The sequence below is a fragment of the Eupeodes corollae genome, chromosome 1 (assembly GCF_945859685.1).
Source record: "Eupeodes corollae chromosome 1, idEupCoro1.1, whole genome shotgun sequence".
NCBI classification, from domain to species: domain Eukaryota; kingdom Metazoa; phylum Arthropoda; class Insecta; order Diptera; family Syrphidae; genus Eupeodes; species Eupeodes corollae.
In genome coordinates this window covers 174,525,044-174,541,877 of record NC_079147.1, presented here as the reverse complement: position 1 = coordinate 174,541,877, position 16,834 = coordinate 174,525,044, and the positions used below count along the sequence as shown (strand labels likewise).

At 32.2% G+C, this 16,834-nt stretch overlaps 1 protein-coding gene across 1 annotated transcript in view; it reads right to left on the bottom strand.

The window, feature by feature from the left end:
* Positions 1–810: 810 nt before the first annotated feature.
* LOC129940568 (opioid-binding protein/cell adhesion molecule homolog) overlaps positions 811–16,834 on the bottom strand; it is a 92,127-nt gene continuing 76,103 nt past the window's right edge. The window contains 7 exon segments of the mRNA XM_056048947.1: positions 811–1,800; positions 7,693–7,821; positions 8,091–8,177; positions 9,298–9,447; positions 13,013–13,042; positions 13,045–13,146; positions 13,785–13,913. Of these exon segments, the coding sequence (XP_055904922.1) occupies positions 1,616–1,800; positions 7,693–7,821; positions 8,091–8,177; positions 9,298–9,447; positions 13,013–13,042; positions 13,045–13,146; positions 13,785–13,913 (812 nt within the window). The 3' untranslated portion in view covers positions 811–1,615.

Genomic DNA, 16,834 nt, shown 5'->3' with positions numbered 1-16,834 from the left:
TATGTTCTGGTTCCAAAATTTTACTTCATGTGCGTAGTAAAATGTATTCAAAAAATTGGTCAAAAGGCCAAACAAGAACCTAGAATATGAACAATTTAATAATTTAAATACAATCTTATAAGGTCGCATGGATAAAAATGTAGTTTTACGGTGTAGTGTTAGCTTAGTATCAACCTGTTGTTACATAGTTTATACGTGATACATGTAATCACAGCTTATTTCGATCAAAAACCTTACTACTGATACTTTCTCAGTATTTTATATTTATTTCGAAAAAAGGGCTTTTTTTAGGGTCCCACTTTTAGAACATCTCCATTGAATAGAGAAAGAGATCATTTACTAATGTGATCTTTCTCATAAGCTATTTTTTCGACAATTTCTTAATTTTTTGATCTCTTTAAGTGTCCACTTTTTAGGAGTGAAATACCTACATATGTACAATTAGGCCTGTATTAAAACGTTTCATTAAGCAACAGGGTTTCTAAGAGTATCAGTTTAATTATTTAAAGAGTTTTCGTTGATTCTGAAGAAATTTGATAATCTGCGGTACAGATTGGCAAACATACACATTTTTAAAGAGTCATATTTAATAATAATAATAAATAAGGTGGCGTAACAGTACGTTGAAAACTAGGGCCTAGTAGCTTACAGCTCTCAACCATTCCTATGTGCGACTAATGTTGCGAGGGATGGATAGGACCTACAGTTATAAGCCGAATACGAAATTCTTATTTGAGAAAGCACTTTTCATGACAAGAACTACTCTCAATCGGATGATCAATCTAAACAAAATTAAAACTGTTTAAGTCGTCCTTTTTCTTGGAAATTGGTTTATTTAAATTTTTACAATTTTGTTTTCTTTGAATTATATTTATAATTAATATTTATTACGGTTTTCACTAGTTACAACTCCATTTTTTGAATATAATATATGAATTTTCTTTTCATGATGATGAAATTATTTGTATCTGCATTTTACATTGTAAATAATAACCTACCCTAATTCTTTTTTAATTACGTGTTTATAAATTTAGTAGATTTTTTTGTTTTGTTTTACAGTTAACAATAGGCTTAATAGTATAATTTGTATTTAATTTATTGGTTAATTTTGTCTTTATCTCGCTCAACGAAATACGCTTAACAAGCTCATTTATGATTTAAAATAAACAAATGTACATAATTATTATTAAACTCTCTTGTCTGAAATTCTTCTATTTATTTTCAGTTCTAATTTTACAATAAAAAAATATATTTTTTTTAACTAAGGAAGAACAAAGGAACTAATTCATAACTTTTATTCGTTAAGCACATAATTTGATATTTTATTTATGTATTCATTTAACTTGCAGTCTTATTATTTAATTTAAAAATAGTTTGTGTGTATTCTAAAACTTACATTTATAATTTTTAATTTCGTGATAGTTGAACGGTTGTATTTTACAATAATTGTTGTTTGCTTCTTCATATAGTCGAATGTTTTATTTTGTATTTATGTAAATAAATATAGATAAAACTTCTTTTTTTTTTTTAATAACTTTATTAATGTAATTATTTTTACAAAATGTATTGCGAATCGTTCTTCTTACAGGTTTTTGGTTTGTTAATAAAACATTTGCTACACATGACAAAGTGTTAATGTGTAGTAAATTAAGGATATATAAAGGTACATATTTATGAAAGTTCCTATTGAACATTTTGTGCTCAAAGATATTACTGATGAACTATCATCTGTCAAAGAATCGGCATCATGTTTGGAAGAAGTCTTTGAACCATCACTGCGGTAGTTGTTGTGATCAGGACCTGTAGAAGTAACAAAATAAAGTGAGGAATTAATTTAAATTAAATATAAACGCATTGAAGGCTATAATTGACCTCAAATATTACTATAAAACATGATTACGGTAACACATGGTAAATAGATAAACACATTAAAGCAGTTGTCACATGAATTTGCTTTCTCCAATGTATTCAAATACCTAACGCCTGTTAATATTTCTGTCAAACTTTGTTGTGATACATAAAACAATAACACAGAATTGAAATCACTGTTAGTGTTTGTGTTTCCCGTTATATTAGCTGGATAGAATGCGTCTCCTCAATTTTGGTTAGTTCCCCCCGAAATTGAAATTGCATTCAAGGATCACATCCCATCACACAATTACGATTATTATGTTCTATTGAATATTGAAGAGGGATTAGCTTAGTTCGTAGTACTATCCTGATGTACGTAGATTATATGTTGTGAAACAAGAGCGGGGCAACTAATTAGTGATAATACTCATGTGTAGAACCAAATAGAGTATTTGTTTGTAGACTAAGAACCTGAGACTCTCTCTCTCCCTTGGTGTGTCCTAACGATTTATTTGGGTTATAAGCACGTTTAAATTGATTTAACGTCAATCTGCATATAATAATAGCTGGGATATGTGAAATATAATTAGATTTTCCTTTGTTTGAATTTTTAATGAGAATTGAATTTTGAAGAGAGTTTCAAAATGAATGAGCAATATTTCAATTACGTTTGTCAGCAAATACTTATGCGTATCATGTGGAATTTAAGATATTCGTAATTTTTGGAATACAAAATATCTGGACTTTTTTAATCAAAAATGACGTTGAAAATGTTAAAAATTAAGTAACTTTTAATCAATGTCTACCTACATACATACATTCACATAAAACAATAGTTTAAATTTAAAATTTAAGGGAATAACAAAGTCAGAAATTGTAATGATTCCTCATCTAATTTCATTATTTTTTTGATCAAAAAACAATAATGTCTATGATGTCTCAATTTGTTCCAGACAAAAATTGCTTTTTCAAAATAAGTTTTAAACGGAAATTATTTTATGGGGTAGGGAAAGGGGTCGGATTGTTCCACTAATACTGCCTTTTGCGGGGAATTGACAAATCCTCCGAGAGTAATTCTTAACATGAATAGTGTTTTCTCAAATTAGCCGTTCAGATTCAGCATACAAACACCTGATATGGTTCGCACACAGGAATGGCTGGGAGTTGTAATTCACTAGGATCTAGTTCCTTTAGGACTGATGCGACACCTTTTTATTAAATAAATTATTCAAGCATTAAACATTTAAGTCCAATGCGAGACAAAATTAAAAATTATTCACTAATAGCAAATATTACATATTCAGCTATTTTTATGTTCCTACCTTCATATCGTCGCATCAATGCAGAACTAGCCTAAATCATAACATCAAAGTTTTTCAGGAAAGGGAACTTAAAACTTGAAAATGTGTTTACAAGTTTTCACTATAGCCCAAGTCTAGGCACAGTAAAGCAATGCTTATATTTAATTCAACAATATTTCAGTATGAATTGTGTTTTTACTATTTCTTTCCTATTCTAGTATGCACCTACCACTTTACTTTAGTTTTTCCTTATATATACGTAAGTTGCCTGTACAATAAAATTGGATTGAGTTCGTATCTTGACTTAATAAAAAAAATGCCACAGAAAGCTGTTGGCATTAAAATGTTCCTTTCAAAATATCTCCTGAACAAACAATTTAATCTACTTTCAAAAGAAAAAAAAGTCACTTCCCACAAAAAGGACAAATTTATTTCTAACCCTTTTTTTATTTCGACTACTATACACATAGATAATATCCCAAGGGGTTAAAACAGAAAACAGTATTCTTTGCCTTAACGCGACGAAAGCAGAAACGAAGAAATACAATACATGGAAGTCCTTGGCTATACCAAGATGCGTGCAGTGCACAGCTCACCATATTTCTTAATATCCATTTGCTATTATGACCCGAACTTGAAGCGAATTGTTAGGTGTGGGAAAGGTTTCTTTTTATAAGAAAGAAAAAACATGAATAGAGGTCAAAAAGGAAGCTAGGAGCAATCATACGAATGTATAAAGGGGAAAATTCATTTTGTTCTTAACAAGATGTGCGATAATAATAAAATAAATGGCACATTTTTCTGAGGCGTGAAAATATGATTTCCACACACAGTAACATAATTTTCCAATTCCACCCAGAATGGCACTCTCCCTATCCCCCAAAACTGAAACTTAAATGTCACAATCCAAATGCCCTATAGCAGTTGTGGGTGGTTCAATCGTATGTCAAACATAACAGTATACGAAGGGACTCCCCTGCTTGACGATACAGCGGACCCAGTTTATGTGTTCAGTCGTCAAAGACCAACATTTTTGTCCCGAACTCATATCTCCTAAAGCTCTAGCTATTGCACCAATGATACCATTAACCTGGGGCACTTTGGCAGTGTATAAAAGGGTGTGGATCGAAACTTATTTTATGGCAGTCGATTCTATTCGTTTCTTATGACTGACTGACGATTTCATCGACAGAAAAAGACGATGACAGTATTTTTCTTTTATTTTGCACGTATGGAGTGGGCGATTGAATGAGTGTCTTCTTTTTACTTAAGATACATTCTTATAAAGGTATGTTAAAGGTATCTAAACAAAAAAAAAAGCACAGTGCTTTTCTCAACTTTATTTAAAACTTGTATAATCTCAACTAATGAAAAATCGATTACAAATTTTGCGTTAAAATAGCACTTTATTATAGACTACATCAACTACTTTCCATATTTTGATTTCTATCTACACATTTCGTTTTCCAATCAAAAACTATCTTTTCAGAATTTAAGCTCTTAAATTTAATTTGGAGGAAAGGAATTTCATTGCATAAATTGTAAAAATATGAATCTCAATTCTATTTATTTATCTCGATATTAACTTTTGGAATTTTATATTTATATTTTATTGATCTTTTCAAAAAATGCATGTAGTAATTTGCATTTTTTCAATTGAGTCAGTTTTCATTTCATCATTTTATATTTTTTGTCTAAATTCTATATCACATGGAATTTTGTAAATAAATGATCATTCATTTGTACATTATCATCTATGTATGTTTATAATTTCGTTTCTCCACATATTAATATGATTTTAGATGCCAACACATATTTTCAAAATGAGGGAAAACTTTTTGGAAACAATTTTTAATTGATCTTGACCCTTAAAAATTCTCAAACAAAATTGATATTTTATTAATATTGTGTGACAGAGTTGTATTCCTTAAGATTTTTCTTCTGCCACCTCGAATATCGACTCAGCATAAAATATGGACAAATAGTATCTGAAGCACTTATTATTTTTTCGTATACTGTAAATATATGAGTGTAATATTATAAGAACTTCGATACTTTCCAACATATTTATTACCAATTTGAGATTATAAGGACTCCCATAGGAATGTATTGTTCGTGTATTTACAAAACATTTCCAACATCGTAGTTTGCCGAATTGACGCTAAAGAAGTTAAGAATAATACGAAGAATAGGGATAACACACTTTTAGTGCATCCTTATAGGCTAGAAAATATATATAAAGTTGGCATAGATGCTGTAAAAATATGAATACAAACATTACTATTTAGTCAAAGCTTCCTTATACGATAATGTAAGCAGCATTGGGGGGGGGGGGGGGGGGGAGAGAAAAAAATAAAAAAAAAAAACAATCTCGAAATGGCACAGAATAGTACATATTATTAAAACTTATATATTTTTGTTGCAATTCAGCATTAAACGAAAAATCGAGTCTTATAAGTCCTAACTTTAAGCAACAAAATCGAAAAATGTTCTGTTGGGAAAGATGCTCGATGATGTAATAAAAGGTACTCATAAAGGTGATGTGGAAGGATAACGTACATTTATAAAAAATCTAGGCCCATCTATGATCAAATATCTGCTCATGGATATAGATGTCATCAGCACTTTATTTGAATGAAGGAGTAGAATAACAACCGACAGTTCTCTCCTTCCTTAAACTAAATAGGATAATAATCGAGTAGATTTGTACCAAAGAGAATTGTTAAACCATCTACCAGTAAATTATTAAAAAATCAGTAGTCTACTATCGGTTAAAACCGTCTATATCTACAAAAGATCCATTCAGCCTGGTATGATAAGGAATGTGAGTCTGCAGAATTAAAATCTTTTGCATTTATAGAATTATACTAAAGATTTGAATGTGGTCAATAAAACAAGATTACCTGAAAGTTCCACGTACAAAATAAATATTTGAAATTACTCCACAATTGGTTTAAGAACTCAAAGATTTAATTCGTGACGATTTCTTAAACATGCAGCCACAATGTGGACATTAAGAGTAATTGGTGTCGCAACCTTAAGCTACCAATTATTTAATATTGGTTTTCATTGTTGGTGGAAGACCCTTCTCTTTTTTAATTTTTAAATAATTTACATTATATTTCTCTTGAAAATACTAGTTTTTTTAAATACTAAAATTACAAGTTGTATAGTAAGTTTGATTTGATACGAAACGTCAAAACTTTTCAAATAAGGAAAAAATTGATTTCTGGCTTTTTGTAGTCTTCTTGCAACTGAAGCACACGTTTTCCTGCATGATGTCCAAATCATAAAAGAGAGAGATGCAATCATAAAAATAAATCCAAACAATAAGAATTTTTTGCTAAGCTTCTTCTTAAACTTTTCTTAGGAATCAGCACCTTCATTATCATCACCTATGTACAAAGTATATACACAATATACATACATATTTTCTTGAAGTAGAAAAAAATGGTAAAAACCTGGCATTCGTATTTTAATTTATTTTGATGCTTTGTGCACCCACAATTAAAATTAAAAAGCGAAAAAGGAAGCTTAAAGAAAAAACACCATTAAAATGCACTTCCGCTGTTATGCAAAAAGCAAGTCATCGTCATTTTGCTGTGACTCGCTTTCTAATAGCTCAGCATCGGTAGAACCATCTACCATTGCATCCTTTAAAGTCTTTGAACGTTCGATTATTGCGTGCACAGCACCGAGCTTTAGTTAAGACTGCTTTGTACTAAAACAGAAATAAATACCAACGCCATCGTGTGTATTTTATGGGTGTATATATTTTTATCAAGAGCGTAATTACATTTTTTCTAGTTTTTTTTTTTTATTCCTCAGAATTCGACTTTTCGAAGCCAAGACCCAGAAGCATGTAGAAACTTAGGTATATGAACCCCTTAACCCATCTATTGAGAAGTTCGACCCCATCAAATAAACCAAAAGAAAAAAATGTTGAGCTTTCAATAGTAAAAGGCGCAGAAAATGAACATACCACAAATGGCGTTCTTAGCATCCCAACATATGTATATACAAAGAGTAAGAGGTTAACACCGACTCAACATAAAAATGTATCTAAAAAAAGAAAAAAACAAATTAATGCAAGGGATAAAGTTTCATGGATGCGGTTGGTTGTGGTGTTCTTTTTAACGTCATGTTAAACAACATTTCTGCATCCAGATGCGAGCAGGTGGGGTGAAACATTCGTATACCAAGAATTTTGTCCACATCCATATATAAAAGTGAATAGGTATGCATTTAGCCTTGTATATACATTAAACATAAAATATCTCACGAATAAATAACCGTGTTAAACATTTTAGCAGAACCCTGATATGCTCTGTGGTGTCACTAACTCCAAATTTCTAATATATTTGTCTGAGCTTTTTTTTGATAACCTGTATGAACTAATTAATGTAGGTAAATCAGTTGTTTAATCTACAATATTCTCGGATCTGCAGATGAAAAACATATTTACAGTTCTTACAGCTGGGCATCAGTCGTACAATTATTTGTTACTAGTCATAATTGTTAATTAAGAAGTTAAACTTACTTTGATCCCGATTGACTTGGTCTGGAGAATTCCATAAACTGGATGTAGCTCCAACATAAACATTGTTCAATGATGATGTAGATAGGTCTGCTTTTGACTTTGTCCGATGTACTTTGTTGTAACGTTGATCTAAGAAAAAGAAACACGCAAAGGTATTCAACTAAATCATCAACTCAATAATAAACAAAACATTAACAATATAGTTATTGCAATGATCACAAGCCAATGATTATAAAGAAAACATTTCCATCAAAAGAAAGTCAACATGAAACAAATAATGGTTATCTATGTAAATAAAAAATCCTTTTAAAACATAAGGAAGGAATTGGGTTCGAAATATTCAATTCTGCTTTATTTGTTGCTCTCATTTAATTGTTATTTCCAAAATGTCAACCCACCTTTGTTGTATTTGAGTATAACCATTGGCATTGTGTTCAGGGGAACAGTTGGTGCAACGGTAGTAATAGTTGTCGTCTGAGGAATATCTGGAAAAATAAATGTTCGATGTGAAAAAAAAAATTTTAAAAATATTTTTGTATGTCTCCTTAATACGTATAATAAACATGAATGAACAGTTGAGTTCATTTGATTTACTGAGCGGAAATATTTTCGTGACACAGTTACTTTTTTAAGGGTCTTTCTTTATGAAGTATCTCTGATGGTGGCACTGTTGATCATTTACAGTTCAAGTGTCATTAATATGCATTCGAAATGACGATGACATACATAAGTGGTGTTGTGTCAATTACTTAACTTGTGGATGGATTTTATTGGGAAAACTTTTTAAATTTGAATCCTGAGTGAATTTGGTTGACTGAGTTGAGGTGCACAAGAGAGATGAAGATAAGAGGCAAGAATACTGATGAAAAGGTGTCATTGATGAGACAGCAAGGTACTTGTACAGTGCGTACATGATATTAATATGTAGACTGGATTTTTTTGAAAAAAATAGAGGTAGTATTTATTTTTGGGATATTTACTTTAGCCAACATGTTAAAGATTGTTTTTGATGCTTAGTTATAAGTAAAGCAATTAAATTATTCCGTAAAGATACTTATGTAAAATATCAAAATGCTACGGTTTGGTTCCGTTAAGTACTTTAAATTGTATAACATTTTCTTATGCGAATATTTTGGAAAGTGAGAATCTTTTGTCCGACGAGTTTTTATCAAATTGCCTCACAAAATTGAACAACAAGATTATGGAAGCACTTTTAGATGTTGTATTTTGTCTTGCATATATCTAACTTCTTTTATGAACTGAAAGCATTAAAATAGAAACGAGAATCAAAGTAAGCTGATAACCATATATTTCGCTACCCATTGCTGTTCTGGTTTTAATACGAAACGCAATAATTTTGTTATCAATTATCTAAATTGTCACCATTACAAGAACACCTTTTTCGAAATTAATAATAAACACAGTCAGTCAAACCCATAAACACATAATAGCACAGCCAAAGATTCTTTTTAATGTCACTTCAGTTTAAATGCCCGTAATTTTTCTGTATTGGTATAAAGCTCTATTCATATGTGTAAGTGCAAACTTAACTACAAAACAAGATAATATTTTAATCGCCGCTGATTAAAAAAGAAAAACACTTACGGTATAATTTAATTGCACCATCTGTATCTCCAAGTGAATTCTTAGCAACACACCGATAAGAACCAAAGTCCTTTATGTCAACATCATTCACCGTCAATCGCATTGTTATCTTGTATCCATTCTCTAGTACTTCTTGCACAAAGTGATCACCTAAAACAAAAATAAAGCAAGAAAGGAATAGAAATCAAATGTCAAATTTCAGAAAACATCAGAAATAGTAAAAGAGTAAAAGATTATTTCCAATCCAATTGAATAGTGTCCAGAATAACTCTTATTCCCAATTGGGAATCCCATTCTCCAAATCCATCTATATTGAATTGACCGGATGGGAGCAGCATTTGCTTAACCAAAGCCACTTTTAAATTGATTTGCATTCACTATCACTTTCTACATACATAAGTATAGTTATAGTGGGTATAAATATGTATGTACGTAGCCGATAGCCCTTCGCTACTACGTTGATGTACATATAACGCAAATGGAAATTCAAACAAAAATACCGGGGAACGTTTTACTTCTTCATATCGTTTCCATGGTTTATTCATGAATTGTTCGCTTCAGAGGTGAGAGTGTCAGATAGCATCTGAATTGATATTTTTTGCTTTAACAGCTATCAGGTGAATTTCATAAGTCAGTGAGAGGTTTAAACATTTTATTTTTTTTTGCAAATACACTTTAGTTCCAAGGCTAAATTCGCTAAGATAAGCCTAATATGCGCGCATGCCCCAACAGAGGAGAAAGATGAAGACACCAAAGACATATTCTTCGAGCTCTTGGACAAGACATATGAGAAGTGCCCTGGCTATGACATTAAAATTGTCTTAGGAGATTTTAATGCCAAGCTAGGAAGAGAAGACATATTTGTGGTAATCGGGAGATACAGTCTGCACGACAACAATTCCGACAACGAATTCAGGCTGGTCAATTTCGCTGCGGGGCGAGACGTTCTGGTATCTTGTACGCAGTTCACACATCAATCAACCGCCAACCAGATTGACCACATTGCGATCGACGCACGACACTTCTCCAATATACAGGATATCCGAACATTCCGAGAGGCCAACATTGACTCGGACCACTAAGTCGTTGTAGCCAAGATACGTCTACGGATATCCCGATCCAAGCCAAAACAAGGAAGTACTCGACGTTAGACGGCTACAATCGCAAGAGACTGCCATGTCCTTTTCCGATAGAGTCTCTGATAACTTCTTAAGGAGTCCTATGCGGCCTGCATTAAGCATTAAAAACCAGTGGCAACATTGCCTTGCAGCCATCAGAGATGCCACCTTTGAAGTGCTAGGTTTTAAACGGCCACCACAGCGAAACCCCTGGTTTGATCGAGGAATGCCGGCAAGCTCACGCAGCGAAACAAGAGGCATACAAAACGGTGCTGCACAAAAGGACTAGAGCTGCTCGCGAGCTCTACGAGCAGAAGAGAAGAGAGGAACACCGGCTTCTTAGACGGAAAAAAAGAGAGCATGAGAAGCGCGCGATCGAGGAGATAGAGGGATGTCGCAACAGGAATGAGGTTCGTAAATTTTACCTAAAGGTAGAAAAAACCTCCCAAGGATACCAGCCACGAACCGAAGCCTGTAAAGACGATCAGAGGAACATCGTAGTAGAACCGCAGTCGAAGTTGAGAATATGGAAAGATCAATTCTCCAAATTATATAACGGCGATGACAAACCGAATTCCGCTGTAAGAGATATAGAACCACTGAACCCCGGCGACACAGATCTACAATTCCGCCTACCCGACCTTGACGAAGTGAAGATAGCTATATCTAAACTGAAGTCAAACAAAGCTGCTGGAGCTGACGGCATCGCTGCCGAACTTTTCAAAGCAGCAGGCGATGACTTGGTAGGGCGCATGCACCAACTCATCTGCAAAATATATCCGGAAGAAAGCATGCCCGATGAGTGGAACCTCAGCATAGTATGCCCAATACATAAGAAAGGAGATCCTCTAAATTGCGCCAACTACAGAGTCGTCAGTCTCCTTAATCCTTCTCTGCCGTATTATGTGAACGTGTGGCTTCAGACCAGGAAAGTCTAGAGCAATGAGCAATGTCTAGTTTTGGCATCCCTGTCAAACTTATCCGTTTGTGCAGAATGACGATGGAGAATGCGCGCTGCTCTATCAAGGTCGGAAAAGATCTTACCGATGCATTTCATGTCAAAAAAGGTTTTAGACAAAGCGGTGCACTGTTATGCGACTTCTTCAACATCGTTCTGGAAAGAATTGTGCAAAACTCAACCTACAACACTAGAGGCACAATCTTCCAAAGGTCCATCCAATTACTCGGATACGCAGGAGCATTGCGACGGAAGCGAAGAAGATGGGTTTAGTGGTCAATGAGAGCAAGACCAAGTATATGCTGTCATCAAAAAAGGACACTGAACAACGACGTCTTGGACAAAATATTACCATAGACAGGTAACTAGGCACCGCTATTAATACAGACAACGACACCAGCGCTGAAATCAAAACGAAGAATAACTCTTGCAAATCGCTGCTTCTTTGGACTTAGAAGGCAATTGAGAAGAAAAGTCCTCTCTAGAGCATCTAAAGTCACCATCTATAGGACACTCATCATCCCGGTTCTCATTTATGGCGGTGAGGACTGGATCCTGTCAAAGAAAGATGAGAGCGTCTTAGGATGCTTCGAGAGAAAAATTCTTCGTGATTTTTGGTCCCGTACGCATAGATGGAGAATAGAGGAGAAAATATAACGACGAACTGTACGGGCTGTACAGCGACACGGACCTAATTAGCAGAATTAAAGTCAAACGGCTTAGATCGCTAGTTCATGTAGAGCGGATGGACATCAACGCTCCAGCCCGGAAGGTCTTCGAATCCAATCCCGAGGGACGGCCGGCTCAGTAGAGAAAGACTGCGACTCAGGTGGCGCACCTAGGTGGGAGAGGGACCTCAACCAACTTGGCGTGCGAAACTGGAGACAGCTAGCTAGGGACCGAGCTGGCTGGAGACGCATGTTGGTTAAGGCCCAAGTCCGCGTTGGACAATTTGATTGAAGAGAGAAATGAATTGAACAGGCGATGGAAAAGGTGTAATACTGTAGATTACTTAAATGTTGGATCGTAACTTTATTTCGTTGTGTAATCATCTTCATTTTTTTGATCACGGTAAGAAAGCGCTTCCACAAACGGAACAAAACAAATGTAATTATTTTATAAAAAATAAATTAATTACATAATTAGATTTAAAGAATTATTTGACTTCGATTCAGAACAGAAACAGATCAATAAACTTATGTTATGTTTATGTATAAGAAATAAGTTTTTGTAATTCAATAATAGGTTTCAACAATAGTTCATTTTTCAAATTTTGTTATATTTCCTTCGATTTCTAGGATTTTAACAGCTTTTGCCGCATTACAGCTTAGACATTTTATGGAACAATTGAAATTAAAATTAAACTTCAAGGTATCGTCTTTACCAACGCAACGCAACGCTACAAAAATGCTTATATAATATTCAAAATAACTACAATTAATTATTGAAGAAATTCTCCTATCGTGGTCATTATTCCTACCCTCAGGCTTTTAAGTGAATCCCACCTCTAGAATTCTACATCTAATTACATGACGACGCGACGACTGGCAAAAAGGATTTATCCGGATTGAACACAAACATAGGAAAACGTGAAGAGAAGAAAATAACATCGGCTATACATACATATGTAAATACTAACCTGGTACAATTATAGTGTCATTCTTCATCAGTAGTTAATGGACTTCGGGTATGCTTCTGACTGACATTCCAATGTGATATTCTGACCAATGGCAGCTCCAACTAATTGATTTTGAATCCATATCATTGGTGGAACTAAAATGCAAAGATGAATGTCGTCGTCGTTGTTTTTGTTGTTGTTGTCAGAAGTCAAAGAAAAAAATTGAAAATGAATATTAAGTAACTTGGAATTTAAAATACTTTGGGATCAGGTCTTTAGGATTTTAGGCTCTTAGATAGGAAGTAATCTAAAAGTCACTTATTAGGAATTGAATTGCATATGAAAGATGCAAGTGTAGAAACTCCGTACAGTGTACATGTACACATGAATAAATGAGTGTGGAAGAGGAAAATGCACTTGAGGCGACAATAAAATGAAATCCCTTTAAGTTTGTATATATCTGAGGTGGACAGCATTGGAATGGTTTAATCTCGAGGTATCCTTTGATAATATATTTTCTCTTGATAGCATACTACATAAACAAAACTTGACGTTGAAAGTGCCTTCCTCATACATATAGATACATAGTCTCTCCATTGCTGAGGGTTATTTGAACCAATCCCCTTATATAAGTTCTTTCATTTAACTTTTGGTCCAGATCAGATACACACAGTCCATATAATGTATGTGCGTACCTAGGTTGTAGTTTTTGGTATGGATTGTGGGGTGTAAATCTAGCTTGATAGCAGAGAAAATATGATAAAAGAACAACATTTTTTAATTAAAGACTTACAGTGGACAATTAGCATTACCCTCTTGCTGACAGTCGGTGGTATACCATTTGAAGCTATGCACAGATATGCGCCCATATTGAGTCGGTTTACTTTGGGAATTGTTAAATACGACCCGTTATAGCTTATAACTGAAATTATATTAAAAAAATTACATTAAATTTACATTATAGTATCATACGAAATACATAAAAATAATAAAAATGAGTTTGTTAATCAAAAACTATTGCTCTAACTCGGTCGATTAAGTTTGAAAAGTTTGATAAAAAACCTGTTTAGAAATTAACATGACTTACATATTATTCATTTGCATTCTTAAAAACTATGTAAGACTATGTTAAGGAATTCAAATATTGTAGTTTGAAGAAAAAATGGTAACATCCGTGATTCAGGACAGTAAGAACTTACATATATACCTTTTTGTTATTTTATCATCTTCATATGACATAAATGTTTAAGTATATAAACCAGGGAAATAAAATCCATTAAAATGTGTTTTATTTAAAATAATTATATTAAATTAGGTGCAACAGTCTGGGCCTACTGACTTACAACTCTCTATCATACTAAGTGCGAGTACAGTTGTCGGGGATGGAGGGGACAAACAGTTATAAGTCAAATCCAAACGGATATTTTGAAAAAGCACTTTTCATGACAAGAATAACTCGCAAGAGGCATTACCCTTGAAAAAAACTTTAGATGGCACAGTCACGGATCGAAGCCAAGGCCTCTGGCATGGCAGTCCAACGCATTAAACACTTTATGTTTAAAGCTTTATGAAAAAAAGGAATGTTTCTGAGATATCGTTTTTTTGAAGGGAATAAAGAATGGAAAGAAAATACTTTTTTTACGTAATTCATTTTTTGGAAATATTAGTTTGATCTGGAATTGGCTTATTTTCATAAGCTAGTTTTCATTATGATATTCACATGTCTTCTATTATTTACCTATAGCTAAGATTTTTTTAACTTCCCATAGGAAGTTATTGTAATGGGCCCGACTTGTCAAATTGAAAATTTTGACATTTATCGATGTTTCAAGGTCCCTAGAGTCGAAATAAAAGATTTTTAGAAAGATGTCTGTGCGTGCGTGTGTACGTACGTTCGTACGTCCGTACGTTCGCGACGTTTTTTTCGTCCTCCATAGCTCAAGAACCAGAAGAGATAGCAACTTCAAATAAATTTTGTTATACAGATAATAAGGCAGAAAGATGCAGAAAGGGCTCTCAAAAGAATTGCGTGGGTGGTTTTTTTACCATACCAGTTTGAAAAAAGGTGAACATTTTGGTTAACCCTAAATATCTTACGAACCAGAAACGCTAGAGACCTTGAATTAAATTGTATATAATATATTGTAACGTCATACCAAACAGGTATATTTTTTGAAAAAAATCAATATAACGGTTTTTTTATAACTCAATAAAACTGAAAAAAAAATTTGTCACCTCCAAAATTTTAGGACTGAAATATGATTTCATCTCTAAAATAATTTTGTGCAACGAAGAATAATGTTTTTGACATCTGATAAAATTTTGAGAAAAATCTAATCGACAGTTTTTTTATAAAAATCTAAAAAAACATTACTCAAAGTTCGTAAAAATTGAATATCGATTCAAATATCCTTTCAAAAACTTGGAATTTAGGCCTCAAGCTTATTTTATCTTATAAGAAATATTGTTTTCAACATTTTGAAAAATGTTGAGAAAAATCGAATTGACAGTTTTTTTACAAAAAATAAAAACCTAAAAAAAATGTATAAAAGTTGGTGAAAATTGATTTTCGACTCAAATATCTTTTGAAAACTTTGAGATAATAGCTTTTTACCAAATTTTTTCTTATAAGAAATATTGTTTTTTAACATTATTACAAATTTTGAGAAAAATCGAATTGACAGTTTTTTTACAAAAAAATAAAAAACATAAAAAAAATTTATAAAAGTTGGTCAAAATAGATTTTCGACTCAAATATCTTTTCATAAATTAGAAATATTGGCTTCAAACTTATTTTATTTCGCAGAAAATATTATTTTCAATATTCAGTAATTTTTATATAAAAATCCAACAGTCCGTTTTTTCATAAAAAATAAAATCTACAAAAAATAGTACGCAAATGTGGTAAAAATTGATACGAGTACATATAGACAAATTTTTAAGCAAGACAAATCGACAGACGGGATGGGAAGTTATCAGTGTGGGTCGCATCCTAGCCTCTTTTTATATATAATTTTATAATTTTTATCTAATTTGCACTATTTTTTGTAGATTTTATTGGACTGTTGGATTTTTTATATAAAAATTACTAAATTTCAAAAACAATATTTTCTGTGAGATAAAATAAGTTTGAAGCCAATATTCTTAATTTTTGAAAAGCTATTTGAGTCGAAAGTAAATTTTTACCAAGTTTTTTTATTATTTTTTTTAGAGTTTTATTTTTTGTAAAAAAAACTGTCAATTCGATTTTTTTTCAAAATTTTATCGACTGTTGAAAAACAATATTTCTTATAAAATAAAATTATTTTGAAGCCAATATTTCAAATTTTTGAAAAGATATTTGAGTCGAAAATCAATTTTTACTTTTTAATTTTTTGTACAAAAACTGTCAATTCGATTTTTGTCAAAATTTTACTGATTATTAAAATTAATATTTTTTGAAAGAAAATAGTAGTTTAAAGCCAATATCTACAATTTTTGAAAAGATATTTGAGTCGAAAATCAATTTTTACCAACTTTTATACATTTTTTTTAAGGTTTTTATTTTTTGTAAAAAAAACTGTCAATTCGATTTTTCTGAAAATTTGTCCTATTTTTGAAAACAATATTTCTTATAAGTAAAAATTAGTTAGAAGCTATTATCTCAAATTTTTGAAAAGATATCTGAGTCGAAAATCATTCTTTACCCAACTATTGTTAATTTTTTTCGGTTTTAATTTTTTGTAAAAAAACTGTCAATTTGATTTTTTTTTTAAATTTTACTGAATGTTGACAACAATGTTTTTTGAAAGATAAAAGTAAATGAAAGCCAATATCTCAAAGTTTTGAAAAGATACTTAAGTC